The sequence below is a fragment of the Dermacentor silvarum genome, chromosome 2 (genome assembly GCF_013339745.2).
Source record: "Dermacentor silvarum isolate Dsil-2018 chromosome 2, BIME_Dsil_1.4, whole genome shotgun sequence".
NCBI classification, from domain to species: Eukaryota; Metazoa; Arthropoda; class Arachnida; order Ixodida; family Ixodidae; genus Dermacentor; species Dermacentor silvarum.
Window position 1 is genome coordinate 229982469 of NC_051155.1, and position 20790 is coordinate 230003258.

Genomic DNA, 20790 nt, shown 5'->3' on the forward strand with positions numbered 1-20790 from the left:
TGTCTACTTCATAGCGCATATGTTTCTAATAATTGGTATTGTGCGCTAGTACCGCTAATAAATAGGACCCCCGCTAGTTTGAAATCCGGTTAATTCGAACAGATTTTCTATCTCCTTGGAGTCTATTGACATAGATAATATACCCTACGAGGACCTCAGGCCACAGATTAGAAACAGAATCCGTAGGCAATGGCAAGAAGAATGGGATGGAGCAACTGAAAACAAACTGCACACAATAAAGCCATTAATAGGAAGATATGCTACCGAGAAACGCGACAGACATAAAGAGGTTGCACTATGCAGGCTCAGAATAGGACACACACATGCAACACATTCACATCTGCTAAAAAGTTCTCCAGCACCGCACTGTCCAAAATGTGGTGATCGACTGTCCGTCATCCATGTTCTAATCATGTGCAAGAGGCTAGAACCAGATAGGAGACGTCACTTCCCAGAACTGTACAGAAACCAAATACCTCCGCACCCGTCCTTCTTTCTCGGCGACTACCAAATGTTTTCATTAAAAAGAGTTTTTAAGTTTTTAGCGAGTGTAGGCTTCCTACGTGCGATTTCATATTTCCATTGAACTCAGCCTTGTCTCATTCCTGAGGAAATGGCTGAGTATCTCCTTGGAGTTTGAATTAACGAGGTTCGACGGTATTGGTTCTATGAGTAAAGAAGTCACTTTCGCCTGAAAGGTGAAGCATTGATAGCGATAGCAAGGTATGTATTAGACAAATACAAAGATATTCGTAGTTTTATTGGCCTTATCAATTGCAGCAAACATTCGCTTACAAATACATTAACAAGCATGGTGCCACGTGTGAACAGGCAAACATGAACAGATCCCACTCGATGATTACGAACACTTATATGGGAACACTTGCTGTCACAATGCTGGTGTGATGAGCACCAGCAGTAGGAAGTGGACGGTTCGTGCCACCTCTCAATATCACCGCATCTTGGAAAGTTGAGATTACTCGACCTCCAACAGTAGGCACACTGGAACACACGCAGATGAAGCCACCAGCCATCTCAGCTCGCCCTGAGGCTTTGCACCCGCTGTAGAGTGCCTCCAAGATACGGCGTGTTAGCCGCGCTAACACCCAGGAGACTTGCGCTAACTATGGTCCACTGAGCTTCTTGACAAGTTCAGAGACATGCCTCTTGATCTTGGCGATTATCCCATGCGTGAGCTGAGTCTGTAATTTAATTTATGAGGAGTGATGTACACACTGTGCGGGTTCAACATAGTCATTTGTAATTTTTAATATTGGTATGATTAACAAAATTAAATTATGGGGTTTTTCGTGCCAAAACCACCATCTGATTATGAGGCACGCCACGCCATAGGGGGAACTTCGGATTAATTTGGACCACCTGGGGTTCTTTACCGTGCACCTAAATCTAAGTACACGGGTGTTTTTTGCATTTCGTCCCCATCGAAATGAGGCTGCCGTGTCCAGGATTTGATCCCGCAACCTCGTGCTTAGCAGCCCAACATCGTAACCACTAAGCAACCACGGTGGGTTTTAATATTGGTATGCAGACTGGGGCAAAAAAATTTGCAACAGGAAAACAAACCAACAGCTGTTGCATGTCTAACCGCACTTATTTAATTATGATACAGCCAACCATTAGGGCCATAGACGTATGTTCAAGGCCCAATATAATAAACAGTCGTTCGTTAAGAAAGCTGTGGGAATTGTATGGAAGCTCCACCCGGGGGGGGGGGGGGGGGGTTAGAGGCAGCTGTCATTGCTGCAACTTCAAGACTGAGACATTCTAACAAAAATCATTTGCTTCTCATCACTTGGCACAAAATAAACATTTCTTCTGTCACTTTCTTGCGGAACACATATCACTTTTTTTTTTTTAAATAAGCTTCTTGACCTATTTCCTATTGTACCATACTGCCATTTTGTTCCGTAGGACAAGTTCATGTATGGGCTGGTGAGTTACATGGCTTAGGATTTCATTGGTATGAAGATAGTATGCAGGCAAAAAAAAAATGCAATGTGCACAGCTGCGCAGTGCTTAGTGTATGTGTGTATAGCTTTGTTCCTTTTCAACTTTGTACACACTTTTCTTATGTGCTGATCAGGTAAGGTTTGAGATAGTTCTGCCGTAATAGTATATCTTGCTCTATAATGGCTGGTGCTCATAGAACACTGTCACGCTTAATTGCAGCTATGCTTTATACGCAAGAAACATTCTTGCGATTAATGTATTGAGGCTTTTGAGCCGTCAAAATGTTGGTTTAATAAATTAGCCACCACTCCGGGATCCAGCAATGCTTGCTGTAAGACGACACTAACAGTTGTAGCATAACAAAAACATGACATGTTCAGCGTCATATTTATCATACGAGGACATGTTATCACCTATCTTTTTACATGATGTATTCATACTGAGGTGGAAGAAATGAAAAGTTGCCTTCTGTAATAACTTTATCTAAAGGCAGGGCTTTCAAATCGCCATAAAAGCATGGTAAATGTTTGAATTTACGTTTGCCTGTGTTTGCCTGCTGTCCTCACTGTGCTGAACTGGTGTCTTTTATTTTAGTATTCATTATCATTATTTTAACTTCTGCAGTTTCCTGCAAGATGTGAGCAATGCTACTCCAGACATCTGTGAAGAAAGTGAGTTATGCATGAATTTATAAATTGCCTCCTTCTGTCTTCCCTTTTAATGTAACAATGGTGTACTCTTATCAGTTGGTTCCTGATACTAGAAGTGGCATGGGTAGCATGTAAAGTACAGACAAGGTTTCATTGATCAAAATGAGCAACGGAAACAAAAAATTCGGTTGACTAGGATCCTTGCATGGGCAGCATGTAAAGTACAGACAAGGTTTCATTGACCCAACCTCATCTTACCAAAATGAGTGAAATGATTGGAATTGGATGGATCAAAATAAGCAAGAAAAACAAAAAAAAGCTCGGTTGATCAGGATTTTTTGTAGGAAATATTTGGATTGGTGAGTTTGAGGACAGTCCAGTTATAGTTTACGATCTCTAAGCGAAGTCAGCGTAGATGATGGGGCATTTAAATTCGCAGCTTTCCATATTGTGATCAGATATTGTGATCAACGCCAGCTGAAGAGCTGGCTTTGAGCTCTGAAAATACTTCCTTGATCTAAATGTGTTAAGCATCTATTCATTCCATTAACAATATTGAAATCAAATGTTTTATATTACTGTATCAGACATAGTTAACCACCGAATAAATTTTTCTCATGTCAGTTCTGAATGCCTGCACATAAACAGTCATTTGTGCATCCTACAGAACTCTAGGAACCCACCTTGAGCATAGCTTTATAATAAGCAGAAACTACAGTGGCAGTTAAATATGCAGATCCAATACCAATGTCACATCTGGCTGCAAGAATTTCCAAAAGTGTGCGCCAGTTTGATGAGTAATGGAACTTATGTGATCTGCCTTAGCATCAATAGTGGCCATGCAGAAATGTCCAGAGTATCGTGTTCAATTTCCAGCTTTTCTCAGTGTGTCTGCCTACTCGTGTCAACTTAGCAATGTAGGCGCCTCGCTCTTGACACATTGATCTCGTGAGAATTTCACCAAAGTTTATTTCCTCCAACTATGAAAACCTTGCAAATGCTCACCGCTCTTCAATGGAGCAAGCAGTTGGAAGCCTACCATTTCCTGTTATTGTAAAGCATTACACCATTTCTAAGGATGCTTCTTACATATTATTTGGGAAGCTTGATTTCAGGGAAATCCTGGTACCAATTTGAAATTTCTTCATTTGAATCGACAGATAAGTCAAACTTCTCTTGGTCCTTGCAGAGTTGCATGCATTTGAATAGAGAAAACCTACCATGAATTCGACCTCCAAATAACTGCAGAACTGTTCTTTTGGGCAAAGTTTCTCGCTCCCATCGACCATCTTTTGGATGAATCGAGCCGAAAACCAAGCAAGGTCCAATACATTGCTAGGCGCCGTAATGTCACATAATTGAGTGTTTTTCTATGCGGGATACGTTACCATTATATGGGATATGTAAGGCCCACAGCGCATTCACTGTGTCTCCACAGAACCGAAATACCATGTTGCTCGATTGTTTTAGCATACCGTCATTGCATACTGCAATTCAGCGTATAAGTAAAATCAAGCACTAAAATGTTGCTAATACTTGTTCTCAGAAGGTGGCTGATTTTACTATTTATTTCTTACTGCCACCACTAAGAGCATGTAGGAAGAGCAAATTTGGATTGAAATAGGGCAACCTGGGCGGTGCCACGTGGTTGTGCAATCGCACTGTTGACCAGCAATAGCTGCCACTAATGCCACAGGCCACCAGTGCACACCGGTGCTCCTCTCCTTATCTTTGTGTTCCCAGGTCGTATTAGCTCTATCATGGATTCCTAATTTCCAAGACAGAACTTCCAAAAAATGCATGGCCTACTGCAACGCTCGGTGACTTCCTATATTTGTGTGTTGTACAATGCAGATTATCGAGCGCTATATTTAAAGGGGCTGTCCCTAGGTCAACTCCATTTTATTCGAATAACTTTCCGGTCCCTTGGAGTTTAAATCAACAAAGTTCTAATGTAGTATAGTGTGTTCCTTTCAGCAACTAGGACCAATATGCTTTTAATTTTTAAAACACCTTCTTAGCATTAACAGTCTCTGAAGTGTAGCTGAATGGGAACCAGTTTGCTGTAATATTTTGTTAATGCCTTCATAAAGATTGAAATGCCCAGGAAATGCCACTCTTAAAAGTGGGGCTGAATGAACTTGTGATGTGTGGTGCAGGTGTCCGCCGACGCCAGTTGCATGCCCACTGGGGTGAGAGTGTCCACCTCAGCTGTCAAGGCCACCATCCAGAACTCATGGAGCCACCAGTAGGAGCCACTGGACCTGGGACCACACACAATAAGGTCAGTATTACTGACATGATTATGATTATGTTGCACTGAGTTTTAACGCTGGAAATATGAACGACAAGAAAGGACGAAACGTAACATCTTTCCTTGAACAGTGTTACTGTTCGTACGCAACACTTCTTCGAACTTATAGTTATAAGGGTGGAGACTCGCTTCGGCTTGTAAATAACCTTTTATGAATGTGCTTTTGTATTGGATGCGGTGTATCCTCTGCCAACCGTGATGTAAGAAAATTTATTTGGGTCTTGACACTCCATCCATCAAAGCGACTAGATAGCGTTTGTTGCTCCACCACATTCCTTCAAACAGTGACACGTGGCGCCATGACATTGGGGTCCTACCAAGCTGCGTCAGCCCTACTGCAGTTGCTGCGGGATTATTTGGTGCCATGGCTTATATGTGCGCATTTTTAAGTGTGGCAGGTAACAGGAGTATTCCAGCAGCAGTCAACACTACGTCATCTCACTTTACTTCAGGTTCTATTTACTGGGATTAAATGAGCTCAACAGTAACGAGGACGTGGCGTTCTCATTCATAAGAGCTTGTTATCAAAGTGCATATTATTGCAAGCTTTTCTGGCTCACCCGAACGACTGCTCACCGCTTTCTAAAGATAAAGAGATAAGGAAAGCCTGCACAAGTCTGGTAGCCAAAATTGCAGTTTGGAACGAAGCCCATCTTGGTCATAGTCGCTTCTAGTTATCTTCTGGGTTTGGCTGGTGTTTGCAGGTTTGCTAAAGCAACAATCAGCCCATCACAGCCACCAGATGTAGAAATGGCCATATCCGTCCAGAGGCTCAGTTCGTGCCCTCACTAAAGAATGCATACCAAACTGCGATGCACAAACCTAGTAACAATAAAAGCTTGCATCTGCACTGTGCTCACAACAAGGGTAGAAAGCTGAAGTTCACACATCGAGATGCATTATCACAGCACAAAACATAGAAAAAACAGGTTCAAACATCACTGAAAGCCAAACCTGCTGCTTTGATATGTTCACTGCTGCACTCCTGGTGGGTCCCACGCTGCAGCAAACACCCCCCGCCCCCCCATCTTATTGCAGTCAGTGCTTGATCTACAGCAAACACAATTTGTCCGCGCTCATTGCTGTGGCAGGCGGCAAGTGCCAACACTTAAAGGGCCACTAAAGCAAAACAATAAATCAACTTAGACTGGTAAAGTATTTTTCGAAAGCTCTGCTGTCGTTAAGTACACTGCAATAGGTCAATTATTAGAAGAGAAAACGAAGGTCAAAGTTAATTTTTTCAATTTCACGCGGAAACCCCATCGTCAGCACTTCAATGTGATGTCACGACCTCCAAAGTAATTTTTCATACTTAGGCCACGTTGGCTTACTAAATGTTCGCCACATTAAGTCTTGGGCTCCTTTAGAACACAATGTGGTCAATCTTTACCGCTAAGGAATTAACTGAGACCTAGAAGACGCTGTCAAAATTCATGACGTCACGGTGAGCTGGTGCGGGAACTTCAAGGTGGTGTCGCCACTCGCCTCTGTGTTTTTCGTTTCTTTCTGGCTTACCAAGCGGCTTTTCGCGGTAAGAGTGGTGTTTTCGGTATTGTGGAAGGGTAATCTACTGATACAGAAGAAATAATTTTTCCCTTTAGTGCCCCTTTAAGCTATTCTTACAGCGTGCTGCCAATGGGCACCTAAACATGGTGGTATGTCGCCATTACGGGATGACAGTGGTAATGATGTTGGCTCTGGTGGTAGGTGTTGCTAACGCTGTTTTCATGCCTGGTTGTATAATGCGCAGGCAATATGTGCGCTCACTTTAAGGTGAAGCTTTCGTTGTGGAGTCGGACAAGTTTTGATACTTTTGTCAGTGGTTAGACTGGGCTACTGAGTAGGTTACCTTCAAAGCAAAGCTTTGTTTGCGGCATCTGACTGGTTTAAATGCCATGGCCGAGCTGTGGAGAGGAGCATGCAGGCAGTGAGGAGGGGCAGTGGCAAGAAGAGGAAAGGGGGAAGCAAGGTTGTAAGGTGCACCGATTGGTTAGTGCAAGCGATGATGTCATCAGGCGGCAGTGTCAGATTAGAGACAGCATGCTGGGTGTGGCATTATGCACCGGAACTCGTCTAGCCGCAGCCGCGGTGGGGACGTGAAAGCTTCCCTTACACCGATTTCCAAAGTGCATGGGATCTGCATGTTTAAAGAGATGCACATTAGAGTCACTTTGTCTAAAACTGTGGGAACTGACTTATGCGTGCTTTGTTTGCAGGTGCCTCTCTGGTACCACCAACATGGCAGAGAGCGCCGCCTAGTGACACCTAAGAGAGACAAGTACATCCACACTTCTGGTCACGGCCTGGTACTTATGTCGCTAACTGAGAGGGACTCTGGCCATTATGACCTGCATCTGGAATCAGTTGGCACACTCTGCAGCTACAACCTCACCGTCGATGCTGGTTGGTTGGCATTTGGCAACGTCGTTAACTGATGCACAAACTTGGATTGCTTGTCAGAAAAGTGGCCTGGTCTGACCATTTCGCTATGCACAGTGTGCGATCAAGATTTAGTTGGTTCACATTGTGCAGACTTGTTTGTAATAGTGTGTAGCATTTGAGTGGGCATTTGGTATTGAAAATTGTTCTCTGTGCTTCTAATGCTACATCGGTATCATGAGCTTTCTAAATGATGTTGTTGTTCCTGTAAGTCCTATGCATGTTCTTACTAGACTAACCGTATTTGCCGGTCTAAAGGTTGCCCCTTTGTATAATTTGCACCCCCCACTTATTGCGAGTTTCGAAATTGGTATATAGGTCACACCGATGTATAAGACGCATCTATTTTAACTAGGTCGGCATGATGAAACGCGATTATGAGCGCTTGTACACTCATTGCAAAATGCCTTACTTGCCAGTTTCATGGCATTAAATTTCCATAAGCATAACAGTTACTAGCAGCAAATTCTAGCAAAAAGAACTTACACCAACAATCCTCTTAAGCGCTGAAAACCAACACTTATTACACTTCACTTGAAGCAATTGAAGGAATCGTCCTCCAACGCAGCTATATTAGTCAGAAAGTTCGGCCACTTCTGCCAGCAGCATCACTAGGTCACCGTTGTCGGCCTCTGAATAACATTTACGAAACGTAGGCACGTTCACTGACATTGCTTCTGTGGCGTGGCATGCTCAGGAAAAAAATAACGCTCATGTTGGTCCCTCCAATGTGCATGGTTTTATGCGTATATGTCACTGTTGTACAAGATGCTGTAACAAAACTTTCTGGAAAAAAAAAAAAAAGAGGGGGGGGGGGCAACCAATAACGGAAAATACGGTAATTTATACTGATTGATTGACGGCTGCGACAATTGGCCTTGTAGACCATATTTACTTGCTTAATAATTGCACTCGTATAATTATTGCACCCCCACTTCGAGATTTAAAAAAAAACTTTTTTTCCTTGTATAATATTGCACCTTGAACTCTAGTACTTTGTCTGGATGGAGGAAAGAAAAAAAAGCTTAGGAGGGAGCATGTTGTCAGGCAGTCAGCCTTCGCAAGGCAATCTCCTCTGACATCGTCATCTTCCTGCTTTCACTTTGACATGGGACATGCGCACGTGGAGCTTAAATTCTGGGATAAATCGTGCTGTATGTGGCTTGATTCAAGGTAGGTTTGAGTGCTGCTGACTGCTGAAGTTGCCGCTGCTTTCTCCAGCCAATGCTGCCCACTTTCTGCTTGTCGCATTTGATGGCCTCAATACCTGGAAACATTGTTGCCGCTTCAATGGCTGCACTAGCTTTGGAGCATCTGCACAATTAGCCGCACATGACAACTTCCAAGCTATGCGGCGGACAAGTAGACGACAAACCCAGCACAGCTGGGGCAGGGTGACTAGAAATAACCACTTGCCGTCACATGCTTGGGTGTTTTTCCCATGATTCCTCCTTTATATCTTTTATGACTAGGCTTTAATATTGTCATGTGATGCTCCCTCCTAGTTTTTTTTTCTCCATGTTTGTCTGTCTTGGTGCCATCTTGCCATGGGCAGTTTGCAAGTTACACAGCTGCCTTCAAATGAAAGGCTTTTGAGTATGCGCTGGAGCACAGCAACCGTGCTGCTTGCAGGAACTTTGGTATAAACAACGTTTGGGTCTGGTCTGAGAGGCTAGCATCATAAGCTCGAAGCACCAAACAAGATCTCCAGACTTTTCGTCGACTGAAGATTGGCAGATTTCCAAAAGTTCATGACGCAGTCTTGATTACATAAGGGATCTCCACAAAGAAGGATGCGCCTTATCACTGGAGAGGATATAGAATAAGGCACGCACTATTGCAAGGAAGCAGGGAATCTTGTTGAAAAACTTTGTGCAACTAGTAAGGCGGGTAACATGCTCCATGCGACGGTGTAGGTTATCACTGAGATGGCAAATGTCATGCCACTGGCTCCCGTCTGCCGGTGAAGACGAAGTGATAGACTTCCACTGGTTCTTCATGAAGATCTGTGAGGAAAAAGGGTTCTTCTTGTTGCATATCGGGAACGCTGAACAAACTCTGCTGTACTTTGACATGCCCCAAAGCATGACAGTCGAAGAGAAGGGTGCCTGGAGTGTCCTAATCAAGACGTTGGCTGTGGAAAAGCATCGATGCACAGAAATGCTGGCAGTGATGGCGGATGGGCGGAAGGTGCCACTTTGCATGATACTAAAACAAAAGGCTCTTCCGAAAGAAAGCTTTCCCTGTGGTATCCACATCTGAGCACAGGAGAAGGGATGAATGACGGTGGACCTCTTGGTCAATATGATCAAGCTGCTTGGGGACGGCGACCGGAAGCGCTTCTGTTGCCTTCTCTGCTCGTGGTGGACAGTTTTCGTGCTCATCTTGTGGAAGGCGTTCGCACAGAGCTGGAAGAGCTACGCACTGGTATTTCTGTCATACCAGATGGCCTCGCATCACTGCTATAGCCTTTTAATGTGTCCTTGAATAAGTCTTTCAAGAACAACTTTTGATGGCTGTATGCAGACTGGATGGCCGCAAGCCAGCATTATCTGACAGTGGGTGGCAAGATCAAAAGGCCGTCAGTAGAGGTACTTTGGGCCTGAATCTTGGAAGCGTGGAGCAGAATCTACGACGAGGTGGTTGTCAAGAGTTTCAAGAATAGAGGGTAGCGAACTCGCTGAACAGGACCAACGATGACTAGCAGCACTGTGGCGCTGTAACTGTGCACCCAGGGATGACACAGTAGCCTCCGACGAGGAAGCTTGCGGTGACTGCAGTGTGGATAGTGACTTTAGATAAGAGTTAGCAGAGGAAAGTGACTGAATAAGGGAGACAGCTAAAAATAAGAGGGCGAGGAGAAATTCTTGTAGTGCATAGTAAATGTGTACATTTATTACAAAAGTAAGCCTTGTTCAAATTGTGTCTTTGGTTATGTTTACAGTAGCTGTTCTGACAATTTCAACCTGCAATTTGTATTCCATCCTTAGTACTTCATATTTTTTCCTTGAAAATTTTATCCTGCACAATGACCACACCCGTTTGCATCAGTTCTTTTAGGAAAAAACATGCAATCATTATGCAAGTAAATACAGGAATATGCTCTTCCTTCCATTGGAGATACAGTCAAACCCACTTATAACGATATTGAAGTGCCTCGAAAATTCTATTGTTATAACCAATAATTGTTATAACAGGGTTGCATGGAAAGAAATCGAAATGGAGGATGGCAGAGCTGTTGTGAGAGAAGTGCGTGGTGGAGAGGCCAGTGCCCCTCCCCACCACCTTCCTCCATCTGGCTGCTGAATGTGTTGACTCGTTTAACTGCTTGCTTAACTCTGCTTCCTGCGCGCTTCGATTGCGTGTAACAAACTGCGGCTGTCGGCATTCAAGAATGGCACTGCTATAACACCAGCAAATGGAGGTCACGGGCAGCAAGTGACATTCGAGCTCTGTCGAGGCATCGCTTTGGTGTCTCCAAAAGGGGCCTTTAAAAAATTCAAGAAGGATGCCACAGCAGCCTCTCAGCTTGAGAAATCCAGAAGAAACACTGGGGTGAGATCGCCGCAAGTACCTCGCCCCGTACTTCTCACTGGCTTGTATGAAAAAAACCCCATGTCCATCATCCTTGCTTGCTTTACGTGAAGCTTGCCGACATCCTTCTCCAAGGCATCCAGGTGCTCCACGTAGTGCAGCGGGAGGTCCCTCGAGAGAACAAAGCCCCGGAGGGACTGAATCATCTGCATGGCCTCCTGAGAGTACAACGTTGAGGCAGCCTGCCCTACCGTGTCATCGCTGTCATCGTCGCCATCACTGTCGCCGTCGCTATTCACGTGGCCAGGAACAACTTCGATGCAACCAAGAAAGACAAGCACGAGCGACTTTAATCCGTTGGCAGAACTGCGCAGAATGAGGGGACAGTGAGCAATCTGGGAGCAGCACCGTCAGTGTAGTTGGCGCGGCCCATTCGTGTTTTGGAGGGTGGCGTGGCATAGAGCTATGGACGGAGCCGTGGTCAGAGGGGTGGAAGGGCGACGGGAGAAAGACACGCGAGGCTGGTGATGTGGAAAAGGCTGGAAAACAAGTTCTATTGTATGAGTGCGCAGCAGTTGTTGGGGCGGCGGGCGATTGTGCAGCGGATTGAATTTCTCTTTTTCTTCTTTCTTTTCAGTTTTTGCATTCCATTACCTTTCAGCACAGCCACCCAGCGACCAAACTTCGTCGTTATGACCGATAATGCGGCATGGGGGCATTGTTATTAGTGGTTTATTTCACTATAGAAAACATACCAAAGTTGACGGTGCAGCAGCTTCTCATTGTTATAACCGATATATTGTTTGAACCGGTATCGTTGTAAGTGGTTTCGACTGTACAAGCAATTTGTGTGCAATGTAGTATCGAGGAATTTGTCAGCATTTACTCATCGTATTATGTTGTGCTGGCTTTTCAGAGACCTGTGGAACCCCGACAGAAACTGACTATCGAAAGATCTACTCGAACTGGTGCCATGAATTTGAGAAATACAAGCTGGCAATGAAGACTTGGCAGACCAAACATGCCGTAAGTGTGCCTGTCTTGATTTACCTTCCTAAAAAGATATATACACACACACACACACACACACACACACACACACACACACACACACACACACACACACACACACACACACACACACACACACACACACACACACACACACACACACACACACACACACACACACAGAGAGAGAGAGAGAGAAAAAAGATTGGTGAAAACAGAGGTTAGCCATTGTAACTGTTCAGTTGGAAAAATAAAGGGAGTTTGCCACTGAGCATAAGTGCCCAGAATATTCTAGGGCAAAAATAACTTTGAAAGCTGTAACAAGCTTAAAAAATAGCAAAACAATGAAAAGCTTATTTGGCATTCAGAGATATCTGCAACAGACACTGCAGACACCTTCTGGAGCACTTCTTGCTAAACGGCATCTTGGTAGTTCTCCACAGCATTGTGTAGGCTAAGGGTGTTCCCAGGCTGTGTTGTTGCATTGTGCATATAGTGTTTATATTTATTGTTTATTGTTGATATATGTGGCAACAATACACACATACATAGTGATGCAGAAATGAGCTGTTATGAACTATCAAAACAATGTTTTTATTTACACTCAAATCTCTATATAACAAACCTCTATAACGAATTAGTGCATACAGTAGACTTCCGTTAATTCGACTCTGGTTAATTCGATTTTTCGGTTTAATCCCAACAGAAGGTACCGGCTAGCACCCATGCATCTCTTGTGGGGTCCCACAGGCATCTCCAAAGCCTGGGGTAGCTCGATTGTAGTCCGGGGCAGCAGCGCTGACGATGTGCAGGTGACAGCAAACCAGGGGTGACTCCGCTCACGCTGCGTACACTCAACGCACTCGACAAACACTAAAGTAGTGCAAGGGAGAGGAATTCGGCATACGCATCGCCCACGTGGTACGATGTTAATTCGGCTAGCAAAAATTTCGGGTGGCATTTCAGATGCTAAGTTCACGTGAACAAAGCTTGTTTTTTTTTTGAGTCGAACGAGTAATTTCAATTCGTGCGAGGCGAACTAATGAGGGAAGAAAGGTGCGACATCTCAACACCACGGTCCCCCAGGTTGTGTCCCTCAACGTGCGACAGGCGGCTTTGTTAAGCCTTAGGCCTAATGCGTCGCTACTTTGACAACAACCGGCATCCAAAAAAAAAAAACAACACTCAAAATGGGCACAAGAACAGGCAGCCGCGAGGAGACGTTAGCTCTGTGAGGTGGTCCTACTCCGCTCGGTGCACACAGCATCCGAGTTGACGGCGCCCACCGTCCCTGACGGTGTCGGAGCGCCCGGTGCCAGGCCGCAATACCAGTCAGCCCGTAGCGGCACCCGTGGCCCGCGGCCACCCGGCTCCCTGAGCCTCGACTTCCGAAGTCAAAGATATAGAAGAAGCTATTTACATAAGAAATTCGGACCACCCACGAGGCTTCCGTACTCACTCGCTTCAGGCTTGCCAATGCTCCGCGGGCGCTAGGCCTCGCTCTCCCAGGATGCAGACCACGTGGCTCTCGTACCGACGAGTGTACTTCAAAACACTCGCAAAAAGGCTTAGCATGTCGAAAAGTTCAAACACGCTACAGCAACCGTCTCCTCGCTCAAGAAAGCACACCGCCGACACTAGCGATCAAAATCCACGCTAGGACTACGCTTCGGTTGAAACATTTCAAACCGAGCAAAGCTGTTAAAATTATCGTCCGATGCCCCAAGAGCCCCACGTTGGGCAGCCAGATGTGGGGTCTCACATGTGCTCTTGGGACAAAGGAACGACAACGCAGTAGTGCAGACAATCAAAAGGGCATTTATTGCACCTTTCATACACTAATACATACTAGCCGAATTACAACCAATAGAACATTCACACGGGCGCGCGACAAATCAAGGAAGTCCGACTCACCGCGACCCGCTAGCGAGCGAATACGTTCGCCCCCTGCTATGACACCATCGCCTAGTCGTTCGCGTGTACAGTCACGCGAACGGTGGCGCGCTCGAACGATCCGTGTTCGTCCATACCGGTGTCCTGCTCTTAGCCTCGCGCGACGGTCGCGCGAAGCGGGCCGGCGCACGCGCGAAGCGTCCGTGCGTGTTCGTCGCCGATCCCAAGCCAAAGAGAGAGCGCCTCCGACCTTTTTCTCCCAAGTGACCCCGGCGTTTCGGTGGCGTTAGCATCGCGACACTAGCGCCATCTCTCGCAACGCGCCGCAACCACCGCCGGTAGCCACGCAGAGAAGCCGGACTACAGGAGACATGCGGGGAAAACAACATCAGGGGACGCGTGAGAGTCGCGCATTCCCACACTCTATAGGCCCAAACTTTCGTTACCTCACTCCTAAAATTGGCCTTCACCAAATAATTCAAACCTGAGCAGTTACAATGCACTCACGTGACCCCTATGGTGACCCCAATAGTAAGCCCTTAGTGGTACTGTCTGTCTCGGAGGAGCTTAGGACACAGTGAATGTGTTGAACAGACTTCAATCTCCTTTTGGAAATTACTATTTTTGGTCTGCCCTGGAATATTTTCTAGTAACAACTGTGGCTCTCAATGTCTTATTATTAGGGCAATTAACTGTTGGGCTAGTCTATAACTGAGCAAGTAACTTAGCGCAATGCTAAGTTACTTGATCCCTTACTATTAGGGGTTTGCGAATACTCTAATATTTGATTTCGAATCGAACAGTAAATCTTCAAATAATTTGATTTGCGAATCGAATATCTAATATTCCTATATTTGAATATTAGAACGCGGACGGCGAAGGTTGTTTGCGTCCGAAATTTCAGACGTTCTGAAACTCTATGGGTTATGTGGCGGTGCCACGAAGGCGTTCGAATTATCGGGCATGTTCAAAAAATCAGTCGTTGACTGCATATAGAACTATATATGTTATGTATTTAATCTACTATCCTTACTATACGAAGTAAGGATAGTAGATTTATCGGCTGTGTAAACTTGAAAACATCTGCTTACTAACTAAATTAACAAGCATGGTGCCACGCGCGCTCAAGCAAACATGAACACATCTCACTCGACGACCGCAGAAACTCGCTGTCAAAACGCTGGAGTGAGGAAGCGCAGCAGCAGCAGCGAGCGAATTGACCTCCGTGCTGACTCTCGCATCAATGTGAACTACAAGGGGTGAAAACACAGCGCGTCGTGGACTTTTTCCCCATCGCAGATTGCTTTCAGGATATGGCCCAAGGCGATTGTATCGCGAAAGTGGACCGTTGCAGAGTACATCCTGCTTCGGTCCAGTAAAACCCTTCCCTGTTGCTTTGCTGGCGAAAATCCTCTCCTTCTGTTTGCACCAGTTCTACACGCAAGTTTCGGGTACTCCGAACGCCCAGGATGCGGCCCGATTTCCGTCCATCTCCACACACATGATCACTTTCCTTTTAAATATGGCATCATGATGAACTCGGCACATCGTGTTGATGATGGAGAGAAAACGAAAAAAATTGGAAGACATAGACTAAGCACACGTACTACAGCACATACATGGAGTAAGCTACAGCAGCTAGGCTCGAAGCGTGTACGAGGCGGCCATTTTGAAATGCCGATGACAATATGGTAATGCAGATTTAGGGTTGTACTTGATTCTAATGCGGACGCAATATTTGGATCCGTTTTATCGGAATAAAAAAACTGTGCGTTAGATTCGAGTAAATATGGCATTAGAATAGGGCAAATGCTGCCAAATGATTCAGTGGTGTGGTTCAGCGGTAATTCTGCATCTTGTTTAATTCAATCTGCTGAATGATTCGATCAGTTTAATCGATTTTGTAGGTCCTGTCAGGGTCGAATTAACGGAAGTCGACTGTATAAAGTAAATGTAAAATTAGGCAAATTTGTTTTTCTATAAAAATATCTGCCTGTATGGCTATAACAAATATTGGATGTGTACATATAACAAAGGTATTTTCGTGTTAGGTTCGAGTTGGCTGTGACGACGTTTAACTTTACTGTTATTTTTTTTTTGTGTATGCTAAAATGCAAAAATAGTAAATGCAGTCAAATCCTGCTTCAACGACATTTCTGCTACAACAAAGCGTTTTTTATTTCCCATTAGTAATTCACAGAGCTACAGTCAAACTCCGCTACTATAGATCTCATCTAACGAGTTCTAGTCCATAGAAGTCAAGTCTATTTCTGGTCTATTTCTAGTCCATTTCTCCTGTGGACTTCTAGTTCGTAATAGAAATCTACAGTGCCAGGGTTTGACTGTGGTTCTGTCTGTAACATCAGACAAATCAGTGGGGAAACTGTCCGCCACCTGACAAAATTTATCTTACAATCTGAGAAACAGTCTTTACCTAGTGAAGTCAACATTATTGCAAATGTTTTAGTAAATAGTGTAAGTTGAAGTGATTTGTTACGCTACTTGGTCTCTCCACTTGTACAGTAGCGCTGAAGATCTGAAACACTTCTTGAGGATAATTCTGCAAGCAAACTTCTTTCTCTTTTTAGAAATGTCAAGGTGGAGGCCACCCTAACGATGTCACCTACCAGGGGAGGGCACCAGCTGCCTAAAGCTGAGGAGTGCTTTATATTTCTCCTTCCGTGAAGAAGGTCACACACGAAGGAGGAGGTCAACAGACTCCTTGTTGAAGAACCTCCTCACAGTCAGCTTGGATCTAAGGTCCACATCCATGTCTGTTTTGACGTAAGGCCCACCACTTTCTAATTTTTTGGTTGTCATATCAGCCAGGCCGATCATACTCCTGCAGTATGATGGAATTGACATAATGTTGATTTCAGCTACTTATACACAGCTCCCAAAGAGCATTGTCAGACATATTCACTCAAGCTTCACATACTAGAAAGTATGGGCCTGAATTTATGACAGCCCAAGTCCTTGAGTATTCAAAGAGCTGAAAACTTAACGCATATGACAAGACTGTCATTTCTGTTTTGGTGTGCCCCATTTTAGTTTGTGTTGTGTGCGCCATGTGATTGCAAAAGGCAGTGCAGGGCAGCAAAAACATGTCAAATAATTTGTAGTGTGAAGTGCTGCGAATCATTTGGCATTTTTGACATATTTCATACTATTTCACACAGGGGAGCGCTGGTGAAAGCATACCTGCATTTGTTCATGCAACCAATTCACAAGTTCTTGAATGCATTGTGTTCAGCATAGCAAAATCAAGTGAGGCATTTTGATTGTGTTCTCTCTCACTATACCGGTCATGACATGTGTTTTGTGTGCAGCAGCTACTGTAAATAAGGCTTTTGTTATGACTATGAATATTTTTCTTGTTTTGTGTTTAGTGAATATGTTTAGGAGGGAACAACATGACGCAGATCAAGTTTTTCTTTTTTTACTACCTAGGTCATTGCTTTGCATTAGGCTCAGGAGGATGAAGTACTCATGTTTATACACATACTGTATGTCTGCATCACTTTAGATGCACATTTTAACTGGGTGCCTAGCCACTGCATTCAGCAATCTCATTTCTTTGCAATGAGTCTGATCTATGCATCCTATGTTCATTCAAGCTTGCAGCATGTTACTCAAACTGCATATACACAAATCGTAATATAGAGCTCTGTAGGTACGACCCAGAAATTCTATATTGTACTTCATTTTGAACATTTGGAATTGTGTAAATCTTTGCTTGCAAAGTGCATAAAATGTGCAGCTGCTGAAAGAAGTTCATGGGACATGAAAGGGAGCTAATTGAACACTATTTGGTCAAAGCATGCAGCCAACACTTCACGTTTGTACTGTTCTCATGTACGTACAACCCACTCAGTGTGCTTTTTTTTTTTTTATTTAACCACTTTCATGTTCACTAAACTCCTCTCAGCAGTTTTGCAGGCTTCACCGGTGTTGTTAACGATTCTTGAGCATTTGGGTATGTGCACTGTTTGTAATGGTTAATTAGAAGTAAAGCATTGGTATAGTCAAAGCATGCAAATACAGGGAGCACCTATGTTTCAGGGCACACACACGCAATTTGCCAATAATATCGGTGTTTATCAATAGACAGTGCCATAATTATCAAAAGCCATGCCCTTGTGGATTGTTCTTAGCAGTTGTGAAGACTTTTCATTAATGATTCAGTGTATTTGCAAAACATTGTAAAAACATTGCTGCACTTGACGGGCCAGTAACTTAAGTTCACTTCCTATAAATGTTAACAGTACTGGGGCTCCTGAATGAGCCTTCAGTTAATGTGTTTCCTAATCCAAAGATGTATTTTTAACTGCAATTACCCTATGTATTGCTGTTATGTATCGTAATTCTGTGCACAAAGGAATTGTGCCATTTACTCATTTTTTTTATAGTGCCATGTAAAGGTTGGATTAGCACTGTGTCTTGCTCATCCAGCATTTTCTTCCTGATGTCGGTGATCTTAATTGACATGGCAGCAGCTGCATAGAACAATACTGAATACTTGGTGACATCTTGTAAGTTAAATATGATACAACCATGTGAGCAATACTTAAGCACTTGATGCAGATGCAGTGCAAGGCATCCCGTGAGACTACCACTGTTTTCCAGTCCTAACGTGGGATAGCCTGTGAGGCATTATCAAAAATTGTTTCATTTGCCAGAAACACGTCATTGTCAGCTTAAAGGGACACTAGAGGGCAGCACTAAATCACATTGTGTCTCCTGTTAGATTTGTCTTGGAAAAAAAGAAGTGAAGGCCCAACTTGTTTTAATCATATCTTGAGCCATACTGCAGTACTACTGACATTATGGTGACAACATGGTTTTTATGGTATTTTCACATATTCTGGTACTTTCTATGCATGCAAAGTTCACAGTTATTGGCACACTTATGTGACAAATTGCCAGTTTGAGTTATGTTTTAGTATTTTCAAAATGCAATGTCATTAAGTTTTTAATATACAGTGAACTAGACACTGCCAAAAGCACTGATGTCAGTGAAAGCCAGTGTGAGAATGCTTAGGTGGTGTTGCCACTTGCCTTTAAAATTTTTCATGTCCTTTAGCGGCCCATCAAACCTCTACTCGCGATGGGACCGACATGTTTATATTTCTGGAAATGTAGTATACCAATCTAATATAACCTAAAATTTTTCCTTACTGTCCTTTTAAAAGAAGGGTGCAAGCATTGCTGACCTCGGCGTGTTTCTATGACCAGGCCTGCTTAGCATAAATGCCTCTTCCCACATTCGCAGATCGGCACAAATATGTGTGCGTTGCTAAGAACTGCTGATGCCTTGTGCTGTGTGAGTGCATGTCATAGAGTCTATTTATTTACACACCATACAATTCCTTGTGACCTCTAAGATTGCATCGAGGCTTTTTACCCCTTGTAAGTATAGTAGGTTGTGCTTCTCGATTTGTATAGCCACATTGCTTAGAATGTGTTCATAGTGCTGTGACGTTGTTGTAGGAACTCTTGTGACTTTTGTCATTTATGGTGTATGCATTGCTGATGATGCGAGATGCAAAAGAGAGTTGTGAGAATAGTGCTGCCCAGAAGCTTTTTTTTTCCCCTTTGTACTGTGAGCAGCATGGTTGCTTGACTTGCCCATTTTTGTCATTATCCTCAGTGGTTTTGATGTAGGTCCAGTCCACATCCTGCTGCCTTTTGGCAGCGAGTGCCCGTGTGAAAAGTGAACATTTCAACATGAATGAGGCAGTTTAAATAAATATTCCCTTTTTACATGTCATCTCATTGTGAGCGTGTGTGTGTGTGTGTGTGCGTATGGCTTTCTGTGGTTCATATATTACAGGGTTAGGGAAGACACTGCACTATTAGGGATGACACATCATTGGTATTGCAGCATTAACAGGAGATTACAGTAAAACCTCGATAATTCGAACTCGGTTAATTCGAAAATTCGGTTAATTCGAAGAATTTGAGCGGTCCCGTCATTCTCAATGCAAATTCTACCGGATAATTTGAATAGCCCGCGCGGCTCTATTCGGATAATTCGAAGTTTCTGGCTAGTAGCAACGTGCGGCGGTTAGGTTAGGGTGCTCTGTACAGTCGCCAACCGATTTTCCGAGCTCGTGGGGACTGAAAAATAGTCCAAAAAACTCGTTCGGCCGAAAAAAAAAAGTTATTTGTGCGGCTTAAAAAAAAAAATCTCTAATAATGCCCTGCCTCATACTACGCTTGGAGGGGATCGACTTGCTTGGATTTGCGCAGCAATGACGTCGTCTCCGTGTACAGTCGACACGAACGTCACCGCGTTGGCGATCCCCGCCAACGGAGTTCGCCATGGAGATCCAAGAAACGAGCTTCGCACCGCTTAGCTCTCGCGAAGGTACAGGAAGTAGCGCCGATCACTGAGACATGGGTCTCCGAGACACCTGCTCAGTGTACACGCCACGTTCAAAATAGCAACCGAACCTTGAGAAAAAAAAAAAAAAAAAAAGACTCACTGAATTAACAAGCTGGTGTCAGCGCGCACGAACGAGCACGGCTGAGTGGCGAGAGCATAGCGCATACGAAAGGTCAGAGCCATCTGGAGATCGCTTTCAAGATACGGTGCCCGCGAGAAACCGCTCCGGCGCTAAGTACGCAGTTGTTAGAAGAGTAGAAGTCCCCCCTCCCTCCCATACCCCCACGGCCTTTCGCACGAGGGAAGAAGTCGCGTTTACGCTCCGCCTGCGTTCACTCTCCATGAAAGCGCGCGTCCCCCGCGCGCTGTCACTCGCACATACGGTGGGCGCGCGGCGATCTTTTATCGCCCTTGGACTTTGTATGGAACCTCAGGGCGGCGACGCCGACGGCGAAAATCCGCTTGAAGCGTCCATATAATTGCTGTCGCAATAAAAAAACATCCCACAATAAATGGTTACAACGATAGTGCTGAGCGCATATACTAAGAAAAAAGAAAAAGAGCAATACTCTGGAGCGTTTTGTCAGCCA

The 20790-nt window shown here is 44.4% G+C and overlaps 1 protein-coding gene across 2 annotated transcripts in view; it reads left to right on the forward strand.

Moving 5' to 3' along the window:
- The window catches only part of LOC119442834 (semaphorin-2A), an 86028-nt gene extending 66446 nt beyond the window's left edge, over positions 1-19582 (forward strand). For both annotated transcript variants that reach the window (XM_037707873.2, XM_037707872.2), the window contains 5 exons: positions 2596-2642; positions 4781-4905; positions 7152-7338; positions 11825-11934; positions 16401-19582. In XM_037707873.2, coding sequence (XP_037563801.1) covers positions 2596-2642; positions 4781-4905; positions 7152-7338; positions 11825-11934; positions 16401-16463 — 532 coding nt within the window. In that variant the 3' untranslated portion in view covers positions 16464-19582. The remainder of the gene's footprint in view (positions 1-2595; positions 2643-4780; positions 4906-7151; positions 7339-11824; positions 11935-16400) is intronic.
- Positions 19583-20790: the final 1208 nt, after the last annotated feature.